Below are 15,834 nucleotides of genomic sequence, written 5' to 3' on the forward strand. Positions count from 1 at the left end.
ACTAAAGAGAGGGAACAAAGTATATTCTAATCCAAGCCGGGCAGGAGAAAGCACCTCCTGAGCCCAGGCCTGAAACAAAGCCTGCATGGAATCGTGCTGTCAGCTGAGAAATCAGTGCATTAGAACATTTTCTTGTTTTCTGTTTTTTCAATAAAATCTTTGAAAACTCAGCGGTTTTTGAGTATCTGGAAAAAGAACCCAGGATTTATGACAGGCGTGGTCCCCCACAGCCCTAGTCTTGTGACAGTTTTAAAGATATACATTCAAAGAGATTCTTAAATAGCAGAGATACACAGTGGCAAAGAAAGATATGCAGGGATGCTGAGTTGCTTTTGTATAAAAATATACTTTACTAGTTTAAGAGGGAGGGGTTACATGGAGATAAAACTAGACACTTGCATATACCAACAGAAACTCTGGGAAATTAGGGGCGGAGCCTGGGAAGGACAGGAACTGCAGAGGGGTATGGTGCCATACAGTCTACCCTCCAAAGCATCCATTCTTTTCCAGGGGATCTGATCTCTGTAGTCTGGAGATGAGCTGTAATTCTGGGGGGGTCCCCAGATCCCACCTGGATGCTGGCATCCCTACCTCCAATCTTTACTATGTATAGTTTGCTCCAAAGGTCACTGATGAAGCGCAGCTCCCATTAAATAATCCAATTCTGTGAAAATAAATGTCGGGATGGCAAGTGTGAGGAACGTGTATGAGAAACACTCATGGCTTAACCTTCCTGAGAACACATGAGGGCCTGGAGTCTGCAACAATAGCATCCTCGAGGAGAGCCAGAGTTTATTGTAGAACAGACAGCCTTAGAAAGAAAAGCAGAGGGGTGAAAATTCTAGGGTCATCATACCCTATTAATTGACATGTGAGTCAATAAGTCCAAACTCTCCATATTTATACTTTGCCAGTGAACCAGCAGATGTCAAACCAGGTGACAGTTCAGGATATCTCTCTTATCCTCTTTGATCTGAGATTGCAAATGCCTTAACAGACCAGGTGCTCAGGAGCAGCAGCAGCAGCAGAAGGCCATTGCTTTCACATCCTGCATGTGAGCTCCCAAAGGCACCTGGTGGGCCACTGCGAGTAGCAGAGAGCTGGACTAGATGGACTCTGGTCTGATCCAGCTGGCTTGTTCTTATGTTCTTATGTTGAGTGAGGATGCACTTAGCCTCACTCACACAAGCCCTCTTCACATGTTACAGTCAACCTGCCTGTACGTGCTTGCAAATGAAACCAGGGGTCAATATCGGTAGGGTTTCAGTCGCACGTTCTCTCTACGTGCTTTGGCTGTAACTTGAGAATCACTCAGGGCAAGTATTTAAAAACATCTAGGGCACACTGTTAACTTGTGAACAAGGCTTACATCGCGTCTTGTGGGGGAAGTGTTAAGTTGGTTTTAATCATTCTTTTCTTGCTGCCGAGGGGGTCAGGTCAAGGAGGATTGTACAGGTCAACGCCTCAATTTCGGCCAATCCTTCATCTATCAATGTGATCCAGAAGAACTGCCATCGAAACGGCAAGGAGTCTCTTTGCGTCACAGCTGACATCTGCTTCAGGGTGTCTTCTCGCTCTCTGGGCCGGAGGGACAGCCAATTTAGTGAGTACCTTCAGGTTTGCTCGGGGGTGTGGGGTGTGGCAGGGGTTGTTACAGTAGGAATGGGGAAAGGTGCCTTTCCTTGCTTGCTTAGACCAAGGGTTCCCTGGAAGGTAACCACTGGCACCACTCAGGACCTCCTGAGAACCTCTAGACTGTCCTGCTGGAAAGGACCTCTTTCAGGCAGTATTAGAACAATAACAAAATGACCTTACACCAACCTGGTAGCATCCACGTAGTCTAGCGCATGGGGAAGAGGTTAAAGGAAATATACCTGAGAAATAGATTGTGCCAAGTAAAGCCAAAAATGTCTTTATAAAAAGGTTTATTGTAAAAATACAGGGGAAAGCACATAAAATACAGGGGAAAGCACATAGCAATATCGCTGAAATATTCAGATAAAAAGCAATTCAGTTGCAGTAAAGTGAGCAAAATTCATTACCTCTGTTGTAGTTGGTTCCTCAGAGCTTGTGCAGAGTTCCTTGTGGTAACAAGAAGCTGAAGGAGTCTTTAACCCCTACCTAACTTCCGGTGTACTCAATGTCCACTGAAAACGGAAGACAAACAAAAATCCTAACTGTACAGATATGTATGGTAATTGGAGCTGGACCTAAGCCAGCCTCCTTCCTAAGACTGACAAATGGATTTCTCCAGTCCCATTCAAATCCCCATTTCTGATGTCAGAGGCTAGTTTTACCAGTCAGACCCATATCCCACCTTCACCAAGCATCTAGTAATGGCTCTGAACTTCTGTGACAAATACCTGGCCTAGTGTAAACCTACTTGTCCTTTGTTCAAAAGGGATTGAGTCTGCCAAGTTCGCCCAGTGTAGAATGGACCTGAATATCTACATTGTAATGTAATGAAGGGTCCCAGATGCTCCAGGTGGGACTCCTGAGTCTTAGCAAGTTTTAGGATTTCTGCCCCATCTTCCCTCTTGAAGTTCAGTTCGGATGGGCTTGTTTTGCGGAACTAGTAGTCCAAACTGGACAGTATCGCATGTTGGATGCAAGCAATGATACAACTTATTATACACAAAACAAGGGAAATTTCAACAACAACAACAACAAAAATACAGCATTAATCAGAATACATAGTTCCCATTCATAGTCAGTCAGCCATTGTTTAATTGTCGTGTCCCGTGTCCATAGTCTCAATTGAAGAACTTGGGATTAATTCAGATATTCTTTATTGAAGATATGCTTTATTGAATCTCTATAGCAGGGTATTGTCACCTAGGGATCTATAGAAAGATCTGAAAAGACATTGCAGGCTTATGCATTGGTAAACTTTCAGGACCCTCCCCCCCCCCTCAAAAAAATCAGGTGGAAACAATTGAGGGAGACAGCTTAACATAATTGGTTGTTTACATAATGACAGAACTACGTCACTTCAGCCGGTAGTTCTATAGGGGCAATTTGACTCTCAGTGATGGTGTGTCAGGTCTCTGCTGCACTTGAACTTGGGTACATCACAATTTGTTGTTTCTGGGTCAGGGGCAACTGTTCTGCGGGATCCTCAATTGGGGCTGTAACCTCTGGATGACAGCATTGATGCTGGCCTGTAGAGCAGGGGTGGGCGATTATTTTTTCCATGGGGCCGCATAAGAAACAGAAAATATTGTGGAGGGCCGGGCCAAAAGGCAGGGGGGCGAGGCACTTTTGAAAGCCCCGCAGAAGCCGGCAGCCAAGGCAACCGGCTTCTGCGGGGCTTTCAAAGGCGCCTCGCTCCCCAGCAAGGCAGGGGGGCCAGTCAGGGTCATCCGGCGGGCCGGATGTGGCCCGCGGGCCGTATAATGCTCAGGTCTCCTGTAGAGGCATATCTAGGGAAAATGTAGCCCAGTGCTCCTTCTCCCCCTCCCCTCCCCGGTATGGGTGGCCACCCTCCCCCACCATGACCAGACAACTTTTTTTGCACCAGGTCATCTCAAAGTCACCATCAGATTATAGAACATGCCCCATGCGATTTTCCACAACCACCCCCATATGACTAAGTGGCCACAGCCCGGGGACATTTGATCCCATATGTTCCCCTGGGCGGTACGCCTCTGCTGGCCTGTGATGCCACATTGTCTGTCAGGTAATTTCCAATGAGAGTTAGAGCTTCTTATGAATGCACCCGTGCACCTTCTTTGGGGAAATAAAATTCCAGACATTCACATTTAAAAGAAGTAAAGAACACTTCTGAATCACTATCCGTATATTTGAGGAAATGTCTTGACTCTAGAAGCAGGGGTGGTGAGGCAGCAAAAATTGGCTGGCGTTACAGCATCTCACTTGCTTTTCCCTCCCTCGTCATTTGTTTGTGTTCCTTTTCTGTCTGCAACCGAAGCGACTCTTTTTCAGGTTTCTGGCCTCCCTTTCTATTCTGCCAAGTGGAATGGAGGTATCTCCCTCAGTGAAACTTGTGATTGGCTGAATGCTGGTCACATGATTTAAATCTGCCTTCACTCACTTGCTTGGTCCTAGGTGTGAAGTTCAACGTATCCCTGGATGACAGGAAATTTGGGACGAGAGCTGTTTTTGATGACACCTCCCAAAAGCTGCTTCAGAAAAGAATTCGGGCCATTGTGGGGAGGACAGTATGCTCGACGGTCCGTTTTCACATGATTGTGAGTATGGAGATCTTCACTTTGGCCCTTTTACACATATACTGCTTACCATGCTATTGAGGACCAGTCAATTCTCAAACTTTGCTTTGTGTGTGTGTAGGGGGCAGAGGCGTAGCTCCAAGGGGGCGAGGAGGTGCGCGACGCACCAGATGCGCGCCCCTGTGGGGGTGTGGCGAAGGAGTTCCGGGGGCAGGGTGGGGGCGTTCCAGGGCAGGACAGGGGCGGAGGACAACCAGTGCACCGGGTGCTTTCCCCCCTTGCTGTGCCTCTTGTAGGGGAGGGTTCTGTTTGCACCATCCTTTTCCTCCCACGTTTTAATGTCCCTATCTGGTCCATCTGCCATTTTGCCAGCCAGCCTTTGTTGCTCTGCATTTGGGAGGTTGCCTGCTGCCTGTCTGGGGTGGGGTGGGGCGGGGCAATCTGGTCTATCAATAATTCATTGGCTGACAGTAAAAATAAATCAAGCCAGATGGGGAAAACGGGGATCTCATCAGATCTCAGAAGCACATGTGGGGGTGGGGCTAGTGTATGCCGGGTGATTGGTGGTGGCAGCATGGCAGCAGTGCGATTCCACATAAAGCGTTCCTCCTGAGCCTTGTCAGTTTCACAAGGCTCACTGCACCACCGATAGATGGCACCAAAAGTTTAAAAAGAAGAAAAAAGGAATTGCATGTGTTAGAAGCACTGGCGTAATTCCCATTGGGCAAGGTGGGCAGCTGCCCAGGGCATCACCTTGTGGGGGGCATCAAAATGCTGGGTTTGTTTTGGGGTATTTTAGTGGTTTTCCATTTTTGGCCTGCAGGGGGCGAAGTTTTTAGGCTAGCAGCACCAAAATTTCAGCGTATCATCAGGAGGCTGTCCTTATGGTACTCCCCAAGTTTGGTGAGGTTTGGTTCAGGGAGTCCAAGGTTATGGACTCCCAAAGGGGGTGCCCCTATCCCCCATTGTTTCCAATGGGAGCTAATAGGAGATGGGGGCTACAGTTTTGAGGGTCCATAACTTTGGCCCCCCTGAACCAAACTGCACCAAACCTGGGGGGTAGCATAAGGACAGTCTTCTGATGATACGCTGAAATTTTAGTGCTGATATGTCTAAAAATGCACCTCCTGCACGCACCAATGTCCTGGTGCAAAACAAATTGGTCGTGGTGGAGTGGCCGCCCATGGAGGGGGGGCATCCAACTCAGGTTTTGCCAGGGCTACAGTTTGCCTTGTTACGCCCCTGGTTAGAAGGATCCTGTCAATCGGCACGTTAGAAGGATGCTGGATGCAAGGAGCCTTCAAAAACTTCCAATTGTCCAAAATGGAGGAGGTGTGTGGTGGAGTGGGAGGAACTGCAGTGGTGCGGGTGGGCGAAGGTGTGGAGGGGGAAGCGAAAAACCCAAGGAAATATTTGTGCATAGCTATCTCTTTCGCTTTCCCTGCGAAGGGGGCGGGAATCGGATTTACAGAGCGGTCACAAAGCACGAGGATTCACAGATCTGAAAGCGGGGTCAGTGCCGAAGAGGGGGAAATGGTCTCAAAAGAAAATAAACCCTGAGGGGTACATGTGGGTAAATGGCCTTTGACTTTGTGTCATACACTGAGGTGCCAACTGGACAGAACTGTGTAAATGTGGCCAGAATGTTCTTTTCCTAGCATGTTGCCAGAGCAGGAGGCTGCAAAGCAAACCAACCCATGCTTTAGGGACATTGGATTGGTTTTCTGCTGCCAGTCAACATGAGGGTTGCTGTACTTTCTGGCACAACCAAGATGCATTCTGGGAGTGGGGAATGGGATGAGGTCCCACATCTTTCCAAGGGAATCCTGCCTTGCCTGTAGAAATCCCTGTGTCAGGATGTTAGAATGGGCACTGCTGGTGTTGTTATATGTTCTATCCTTTTGGAGCCATTGCCTTGGCGATGGAGAGCTTGTTAAAACACATCAGGGGCTAGATAACATTCCCAGGTTTGTTCCTCCTTTGCAGGACACTTCTGATTACCTGAGGCCTGTTGTGGTCACAGTCAAGTTTGCACTAAATGATGCTGAACCAGGCCCGGTACTGGATGAGAAATCGGTCACGACAGTCAAGAAACTAGTGAGTATGCCTGTGTTAGAAGGATCCTCTCAATTGGTATACTAGAAAGATGCTGGAGGTGAACAATAAATCGTTTCCCTCTGCCTTCATCATATAATGGTTTGCATCTCATAGAGTCACTCTGTTGGCATAATTAGATTGCAGAACTCCCTGCCCCAAGATGTGGTGATGGCTACCAACTTAAAAGACTTTGAGGCCAATTCTGCACAGCATAATAATACCAGGTTACACTCGGTATTTTAAAATCCAGGTCTATTTTATCCTGGTCATCCAGACCATTATTCTCTACACTATTAAACATAAATGCATTTATATGGCCTTGGACAGCTATCAGCAACACTTCCGTTTTCGGACAGTCGCATCCGCTGTTTTCTTTCCCATGGCAGTGTGGAGCCTACTGAAGGGGAAAAGGAATGGCCGGGGCAGCTGTACAAAAACAAAAGTGTTGCTGATAGCCATCCGAGGCAATATAAAGGCACTTTTATCAAAGATCTATGTTTAACAGTGCAGAGAATAATGATTTGGGCGAACGCGGTGCTTAAATAAGACTCCTAAATGCTACAAGAGAATCTGGACTTTTTTTCAAACGTGAAAATATGCTGAATGAACTTCCACCAAAGAACATCCAACCGCACTTAGATCTTTTTCCTGGAAACAGGTATAGTCATAATGCATGCCTATTCTCTCCAGTATCAGAGGAGCACACCTGTTGCATTAGGTGCTGTTGAACACAGTCAGGACAATGCTGATGCAGCCATCTTGTTCGTGGGCTTCCTAGAGGCACCTGGTTGGCCACCACATGAACAGACTGCTGGACTTGATGGGCTTTGGTCCAGCGTGACTTTGCTTATGTTCATATGTTGCTTTTCAGATCCCCTTCTTCAAGGACTGTGGAGAGGATAATGAGTGCATCACAGATCTGGTGTTGCAAGCCCAGATGGACATCTCTGGATCCAGGTAGGAATCAAATCCAGCGCGCGCGCGTGCGCACACACACACACACATGTACACACCCTGCAACTGGGGAAGTATCAGAATTTCTGAGTCAAGAATCATAAAGAAACTGAGAAATCTTGTTCAGGAAGCCAGTGCCGGGGTCTTCAAATCCTTGGTTAAGACTCTTGATGTGGATTCTTCAGGAGGTCTGGCTCATGTCCCCTAAGGGTATATACATTCACCAAGCATCTAGTAACGGCTGCTGCTCCTAGGGTGACTGGGCAAGGTTGGGACTTGTCCAAAAATTCATTTTTTTTCTACAAGCCAGAACCTCTTCCTCTTCTCTCCTGATTCCAGGCAGAAGCCTCACGTGATTCGTAAAGGAAAGCGGAAGGTCTTGGTGGATGTCCTTTTGGAAAACAAGAAGGAGAATGCCTATAACACCAGCCTCAGGCTCTGGTTTTCCAAAAACCTCCACTTCTCTAGTCTAGTGCTGAAGGTACAGTGGCCTTATTCCTGGTTGGTATTTTACATGGTCAAGAACAGAGGGATGGAGGGAGAATAAAGAGGTTACTGGGGGCCTATTAACGGTCAGAAGACAGCTTATACTGGAATAAATATTTGAGTGGAAAATCCGAAAGAGAAAGAAAATTAGGGCTAAGCAAAGCAATGTGCCAGCAAACCAAGGAGGGAAAAAAGACACAAAGTGACAGCTTTATTGGCGTATAAACTCTGTACACATTCTGCTGCATAAGCTTCATCCGGGAGATCTATAAAAACATAATTTATAGCGTTGAGGCTTTGCATGGCAATAAAGCTGCCACCTGGCGTCTTTTTTCCTTTTTTGACATAAACGTTAGTCTTTCAGTTGCTACATCAGACTATCACAGTTAGTTACCGCTCTGGAACAAGAGTCTCGGGGAGTGACTGAAATGGAATTCAGCACCTCTTGCCAACTGTAGTCTCTATAGTTAAAAGTAAAGTTGCAGTTCTTGAACCCCTGTTTGGAAGTTTCAGATGGTACAGAACGGGGTGACTGGAACGCTAGTAGGTCAGAGGCGTAGCTGGGCCATACGGCACCCGGTGCACACTCTGTGTTTTCTGCCCCCCCCCCCCCAACACACACACTTACCTCAGTTCAGTCTGGAGAAGCAGTCTGTTCCTTTCAGGCTGAAAACGGCCTGGTGGGAACTACACTTCCCATGAGACCTTGGGGCTCACAAGGTCTCCTGGGAAGTGTAGTTCCCACCAGGCCGTTTTCAGCCTGAAGGGAACGGGTCACTTCTCCAGCCTGCACTGTTTCACTAAGGTAAGTGTGCGGGGGGGGGGGGGGGGCATCATCCCAGCCCCTGGTAGCTCCACCTCTGTAGTAGGTACCCACCAAAATGAACAGAATACTTCAGAGATTTTCTAACTGCACCAGTTTCAAACTTGTTTCTGGGCTCAGTTGAAGGTGCTAGTTTTGCCCTCTAGAGCCTTTAATGGCCTGGGTAAGTCCAAATTAAAAGACCATCTTTGGCTATGTGAATCTGCCTGGGTGTTAAGATCATCCGGTGGCTCCGTGCTGCAGGAGTCTGCCTGGCAGAAGTCAGGTTAGCAAACCACCTGCGGCATGGCTGCACCTGTGGCCTCACAAGTAATGAAACTTGCTCTGCATCACGGCTCTCCCACAAAATCTCCCACTGTATTTCTTCCAAAATACTGTTAGTGTTTACATGGATCTGGTCTTGGCTAAAGCGATATATTGCTGTTTGTGGTAACAGTGTTGTGCAGTGGTTAGAGTGTTGGACTAAGAATGGCTTGATCTAGTGGCCCTCTTTCAGCCCAACCTACCTGTTGTGAGGAAAAAAATGGAAGAGGATAGAATCACCTACCTGGAGATCATTAGAGGAAACCGTGGGTGTTTTTAAAAAACAAAACAAAATATGTTACTTTAATTCTGGCCTTGGTTATTTAAGTCTGTGCAGCTGTGCACTTTTAATTCTGGCCTTGGTTATTTAAGTCTGTGCAGCTGTGCACTTTTAGAAGAAGAAGAAGAAAAAGAAGAAGAAGAAGAAAAAGAAGAAGAAGAAGAAAAAGAAGAAGAAGAAGAAAAAGAAGAGGAGGAAGAAGAGGAAGAGGAGGAGGAGGAGTTTGGATTTAGACCCCACCTTTCTCTCCTGTAGGAGACTCAAAGAGGCTTACAAACTCCTTTCCCTGTGAGGTAGGTGGGGCTGAGAGAGCTCCAAGAAGCTGTGACTAGCCCAAGGTCACCTGATTTTAGCAATTTTTGTTGCTTTTACGAGAAGAAGAAGAAAAAGAAAAAGAAGAAGAAGAAGAAGAAGAAGAAGAATACCCCACCTTTCTCTCCTGTAAGGAGACTCAAGACTGCTTACAAACTCCTTTCCCCTCCTCTCCCCACAACAGAAACCTTGTGTGGTAGGTGTGGCTGGGAGAGTTAAGAGAGAGCAGTGACTGGCAGCAGGCATGTAGGAGTGTGGAAGCAAATCTCGTTTACCAGATAAGAGTCTGCCACTCAAGTGGAGGAGTGGAGAATCAAACCCAGTTCTTCAGATTAGAGTCCACCCGATCTTAACCACCAAACCACACTGGCTCTGGCCTGATATTTAACTCAACACCTTGTATTTGTTATTCATATAAGATGTTGCTTTTAGATTTTTGTGTGTATGTACGTAGCAACAAGCCAGATAACACAATTCTGAGCCTACTGATTTAAATGGATTTCGAAAAGACTAATTCCGCTAGGGCTGCCCTGTAAGTGGTCCTTATTCTCCGTGGGGATCTGATAGGATCTGGGTTTCACCATATGCAATTAATTCAAAATACAAAAGTTGCGTTGCATCAACCGCTTTATGTGCTGAAAAGTGCATAACAAACAATAAAGTGCATATATACAGTGGAAACAAGTGCAACAATGAATGAAACAGCACTCTATGTGCCAACAACACTCTTAGCTGTTACAATTCTCAGTTGTTAAAGTATCAGCATTTGCACGCAGTACTTCCGGTTTGCCGAAACAATGTCCTCTCATTCAATAATTACAATGATACCCTATGTCTTTAATATTTTCAGGGGCAAAGTTCTTGGTTCTTAAAATGCATGCAAAAACGTACTGCACTTACGGTTTGGTAAGACAATGTCCTCTTACGCTGAATCAGTCTGCGCAGTATCTGAGAAATAAGCAGACCCATCTGTGCAGAATCCGTCTATGTAGAATGAACGGAGTGCGCTATCTTCACCATTTTTGAATAGTCTTCTTCAGATCAGATTCTCACATACCAGCCATAATTGGGGTGAACACTTTTTGGTGAAACCTACACATTCCCATCTAGCTTTGTATTTTGAATTAGTTGTAACGTTGCATCTGTCGGTCGATTTTCACCATATGCAGTCAGGTTTCTCAGCTGCTCACGTGGAAGCCTTGACACGCCAGCTCCGTTCCATCCTTCTCTCCACAGGGCGAGAACCTGGTGAAGTTGGAATGCACCACCCCATCGGCCCAAACCCGCACGTGCAGCGTCAGCTACCCTGTCTTCAGATCCTTAGCAAAGGTGAGAGGCCTGGCCTTCAGAATCCTCTGGGCACGAAGTCTCTTGTCAGTTAAAATATTTCGTAGGCTACTACAGGAATCTGTATTCTATGGCTCAGTAAAGAACCAGGTTTTTTTAAAGGAGCAAAAGCTTGCTTTTGGAGGGATAGGTGAGGTGCTAAAATAACCAGGAAGGGAATGGCATGCAAATCATCTTACTTTGTATGTCCCTAGTAGGCCTCTGCGATTAGCAGAGGCAAACTTGCTGGCAGTCCCTCGCCCCTCAATGATGCATCTGGCCTCTACCCGGGCCAGGGCTTTTATGGCCCTGGCCCCTGCCTGGTGGAACACTCTTTCACCTTGGTGAGTTCCGCAGGACCTGTAAAACTGAGTTGTTCCACTCAGCTTTTGGGGAGGCTGGCCGTGGATTGCCTGCCCCCTCTTGTTGCCCCTGTACCATACTTTCATACCATCTCTGGCATTGCCGTTGTATTATACACTTCTACCATCTTTGGCATTGCTGGCCCCTCCTGGCCTTAGGATTTGACACAATCTATCATTCAATTAATTAATGTGGGTTTACGATGCTGCTACTTGTGATTTTAAGGGATTTTAATGTTTAAAGTTATTATTTGTATTTAATATTTATGGATGTATTGTTGTACACCGGTCAGAGCCCGTCGGGGATTGGGAGGTCTATGAAATAATAATCAATAATAATAATAAAGATTTCTATGGGGCCCAAAGGGCTCCTTCCCTGATCTGGGTGGCTCGGGCTAGCCTGATCTCGTGAGATCTCAGAAGCTAAGCAGGCCCAGTCCTGGCTAGTACTTGGACGGGAGGCCACCAAGGAAGTGCAGAGGAAGGCAATGGCAAACCACCTCAGTCTCTTGCGTTGAAAAAGCCCTAGTAGTTGCCCTGAGTCAGTCAGGGCTTCTTAGATCTGCTTGACTGAAAGGGATATCACGGCAGTGAAGAAATGCCAGCCACCCAAGTGCAAACCTTGTGCAGCTTTATGGCAGTGTGCAAAAATAATCCCACAGGGTGCACCTGTGAACGTTTATTACAACTTGTGAGAACTTGTGTGTGGCTTTTCCCAGTGTTTGGGCTGCAGAAACGGGTTGTTGTTTTTTTGCCATTACTCTGGCTTGCGGTGACTCCCCTGCAGTGTTCAACCAAGAGGTGTTCAGAGGTGGTTTGCCGTTGCCTGATTCTGTGAAGCAGCTGAGATATTTCTTGGTGGGTCTCCTTGGTGGCAGAAGGATAGAGCCTCCATGTTCAGAGGTAGGCTGCGAGCTGCGGGGGGCAAAGAGAGAAGGGGAGCATCACTGTAATGTCCTGCTTATATTTGTAGGCATTGCCCTTTCCTTCCCCACATGATCAGCCTCTTGGGTTCTCTTCCAGGTGGCCTTTCTCCTTGAATTTGAATTCAGCTGCTCTTCCCTTCTGAGCCGAGCGCACGTGAAGCTCACTGCCAGCAGGTGAGAAATGGGTTGGGGAAGGGTCACAAGACAGTTGAGGAAACTTAGGTGGACGTCTGGAAACTTAGGTGGAGATCTGTGGAGACCCTCATCAGAATACGGAGGGCCTAACTAAATATTACATTTTTTCAGGGCCAGATCTTGAAAGGTGAGGGGGTCAAGGGCCCTGAGTGGCTGTCTGAGAGGGGGTGGCAGCAGGAAGTGATGGAAGCTCAATTGCCTGGACAAAACAGAGGGCTTGTTCAAGTTACAGTGGAACCTCAGTTATCGTCGACGTCAGTTTTCATCAATTTCGGTTTTCTTCGGTTGTTTTCAGCCATTTTTTGTCTCGATTTTCGTCAGTTGCCTCTGATTTTGTCAGCGTGCCCAGCGTGTCTTAATTTAAATTCGCTGCCAAGTGACTTTTGGCACACCTTCACAGCGACTTTTAAGTGCGCCTCCTGCCCTGACTGGTAGAGAAGTCTCAGTTTTGGTTTTCGTCAGGTGTTTCCGAACAGATTACCGACGAAAACCGAGGTTCCACTGTCCTTCTGACTTATGAATCAATGACCTCCAAAACGTCCTCTCATTAACAGCCTTGCTTATTATTAAAAAAGCTTTATATGTCTCTTTGCACAGAACCTTTTCTTCCAGGAGTTAAAGATAAATATACTACAAGGCCATTAAAGATAAGTCACTGTGATGAAATGGTTAAGAGTGTGGCGGACTCTAACCTGGAGAACTGGGTTGGATTCCTGCTTCTTCTCATGAAGCCTGCTAGGTGACCTTGGCCAAGGTGACTAGACGTCCCGCTTTTGGCGGGACAGTCCCGCCTTAAACCGCTTACCTCTCCTGTGACAGGGCAGGAAACAGGGGAGCGCCCCAGAAGGCAGTGCGCTCCTGCAGCCGCGCGCGCCCTCACCCACCCTGGTCCCAGTTTAAAAAGGTGACAATCTGGTCACTTTAACCTTGGCCCAGTCACAGTTCTCTCAGAACTCTCTCAGCCCTCGCTGAGGCAGGCAATGGTAAACCACCTCCCCGTGTCTCTTGTTTTGAAAACCCTATGGGGTTGTTGCCATCAGTCAGCTGGGACTTGAGGGACTTTTCACTCCCACCAGTACAAGTCTAGCCTGCCTGTTGGTAAATCCCACCCTGGGACCTGGAGAGAAATTCCACATTCTTCCACTAGGGGGAGCTGCTTCTCTGCCTTATTGCTCGCTTTCCCCAAAGAACTCCTTCGCAGCAGATCTGCATGCACAGAATGAGAAAATGAATAGCCGACATCGCACCCGGTTCTTCCATATGAAATAATCAGGAATGAGGACGCAGAGGTTGGATTGGGCAATATTGTCAGGTAGGGTTGCTAAGGCCAGTTTGAGAAATCCCTGAAGATTTGGGATTGTGCCTGGGGAGAGCAGGGAGCTTAGTGGTCACGTGAAGCCATGGATCATGGGTCCCCACTTATGGACCCCTTTGGAATTCTACCCAAGAGTGGTGGACACAATCACGAAACTGATCTCTCCAGTCTGAAAGATAGTTGCAGTCCTGAGAAAACTCCAGACCTCACCTGGAGGTTGGGAACCCTAAAGTAGAGTATTGTATAAATTTACATTTAATTCCTGGTTTGTTTTGTTTTTTTACGCTTACCTCTCCCATTCTCACCCAACCTCTCCCCATTACTGGTCTGTCACTTCAACCATGCACATTGTCTTTTTTCAGGAAACAACAACTTGGGTGTTTTGAGATGGGGAGGTTTAGAAATCGAGAGGTTTAAAGGATATCTCCCCATTTATGCTATAGCCCAACATATGATCAAGTTTGCTTTTGCCAAGGACAGCATTTGGGGATGGAGTGCATTGCTTTTTCTATAAATGTGTGTGTGTGTCCCAGTGAGAACATGCATATTCTAACTGTTGTGGGGGAAAAACCACCTTTCTTTTCCTTTCCCACAGTGACAGCCGTGAATTGAATGCGACCCTTACAGACAACTCCGTGCAGCCCTTGGCTTATGTCCGTTATGAGCCTGACCTTTTCCTGACCAGGTGAGCTTCTCTGAGGGATGAGCTGCTCAGGTCCTCGGCCTGGCACGTTGTAGCCACACAAAGGGGCCTAATGAGTTGGCTTCCCCTAGACCAGGGGTGTCCAACTCTGGCGCTTCAGATGTTCATGGACTACAATTCCCATCATTGCCTGCTGGCAGGGGCTGATGGGAATTGTAGTCCATGAACATCTGAAGCACTAGAGTTGGACACCCCTGGTCTAGACTGTGGTAGGTACCCAGAAAAAAAGAGGGAGAGGGAGAAACGGTCCTTTACAGGGTGCTAAAATGTTAATTATATATTTCTTAAGAGCTTTGCACTAGGGCTGCTGGTTTCAGGTTCAGAAATACCTGAACATTTGAAGGTGGAGCTCACAAGAGAGGGTGTTTGGGTGGGAGGGACCTTGGAAGGGTCTAATGACCTTGGTAATGTAAACATAATCCAATCGCTCATTAGACTTCTTTTCTCAATTATGCCAATAAAGTAAGGTGACCAGATTGTCACCTTTGTAAACCGGGACCAGGGCAAGCGGCTGCGCACGCGCAAGTGGCCACAGGAGCACACTGCCTTTTGGGGTGCTCCCCGGTTTCCCACCCTGTGACAGGGAGCGCCCCAGAAGGCAGTGCGGCAGCCTTCCAAAAATCAGGACAGTTCAACAAACCCGCGAGACGCTGGACAAATTGGTTTAAGGCAGGACTGTCCCGCCAAAAGCGGGACGTCTGGTCACCTTACAATAAAGACGTGATGGTGGTGCTGACTTATTTTCTGCTTTCTAGTGAATCCACGCTAAATCGGTATGAAGTGCATCCTGTGGGGACCTTTCCAAATGACATGATCCCAGAGTTCAAGACAACCATCAAGGTAAATACGATGGGAGGCAAGGGGGTAGAATACGTTCAGCAGCTGCATGATGTTACCCAACATGGCTAAACTTATTTTAACCTTTCGGCCTCCTTCTCAGAGGGGGTAAAAACACCACTTCGGACTGTAGTCATACAGGCTGCAGATGGAGGCCTATGGATGGGTAAATCTTCCTCCATACAAAAAAGTCCCCTCTACCTAGAACACTAGCATACCTGAAAAGGGCCTTGTAGCCCTGTGCCCCCAGTCTTTTTGAGCCTCTGGGCACATTTGACATGGCGTGGTGGGTGCAATAACAAAATGGCTGTCACAAATGGCTGCCGCAGGAGGCGGAGCCAGCCATAAAATGATAGCCACAGTTTAACTCCCATAAATCAGTGCTGATCCTTGTGCTGTGATGGAAGCTGCTGCCAGAGGTGTATTGAGGGCAAATGACGCCTGGAGACAAATTGTCTCCGGGCGCCCGCTCCCCCCCCCCCCACATGACCTGGAAGATGGCAAGGCAGAAGGAAGTCCTGCTGCCTCGTCGTCTTCAGGCGCCCTCGACCCCGCCCATGTCATTATTGACATGGACCGGGTTGAGGGCACCCAGCTGCCGCCACCCCCTCACTGCCACCCCCCCCTTGCTCCTGGCTGGGCTCCCAGCCGGCAGTTCCTTCTGCCCTCCCCTCTGGGGAAGCCAGAAGTGACTGCCGTCTCTTGGCCTCCGAGAGCTGCTTTTA

At 47.5% G+C, this 15,834-nt stretch overlaps 1 protein-coding gene across 3 annotated transcripts in view; it reads left to right on the forward strand.

Moving 5' to 3' along the window:
- Positions 1-15,834, forward strand: part of ITGA10 (integrin subunit alpha 10) — a 56,381-nt gene that overhangs the window by 30,012 nt on the left and 10,535 nt on the right. For all 3 annotated transcript variants that reach the window (XM_048481651.1, XM_048481657.1, XM_048481665.1), the window contains 9 exons: positions 1,437-1,603; positions 4,069-4,211; positions 6,177-6,287; positions 7,159-7,244; positions 7,581-7,722; positions 10,682-10,774; positions 12,157-12,233; positions 14,165-14,254; positions 15,028-15,112. In XM_048481651.1, the coding sequence (XP_048337608.1) occupies positions 1,437-1,603; positions 4,069-4,211; positions 6,177-6,287; positions 7,159-7,244; positions 7,581-7,722; positions 10,682-10,774; positions 12,157-12,233; positions 14,165-14,254; positions 15,028-15,112 (994 nt within the window). The remainder of the gene's footprint in view (positions 1-1,436; positions 1,604-4,068; positions 4,212-6,176; positions 6,288-7,158; positions 7,245-7,580; positions 7,723-10,681; positions 10,775-12,156; positions 12,234-14,164; positions 14,255-15,027; positions 15,113-15,834) is intronic.

The sequence above is a fragment of the Sphaerodactylus townsendi genome, linkage group LG01 (genome assembly GCF_021028975.2).
Source record: "Sphaerodactylus townsendi isolate TG3544 linkage group LG01, MPM_Stown_v2.3, whole genome shotgun sequence".
Taxonomy (NCBI): Eukaryota; Metazoa; Chordata; class Lepidosauria; order Squamata; family Sphaerodactylidae; genus Sphaerodactylus; species Sphaerodactylus townsendi.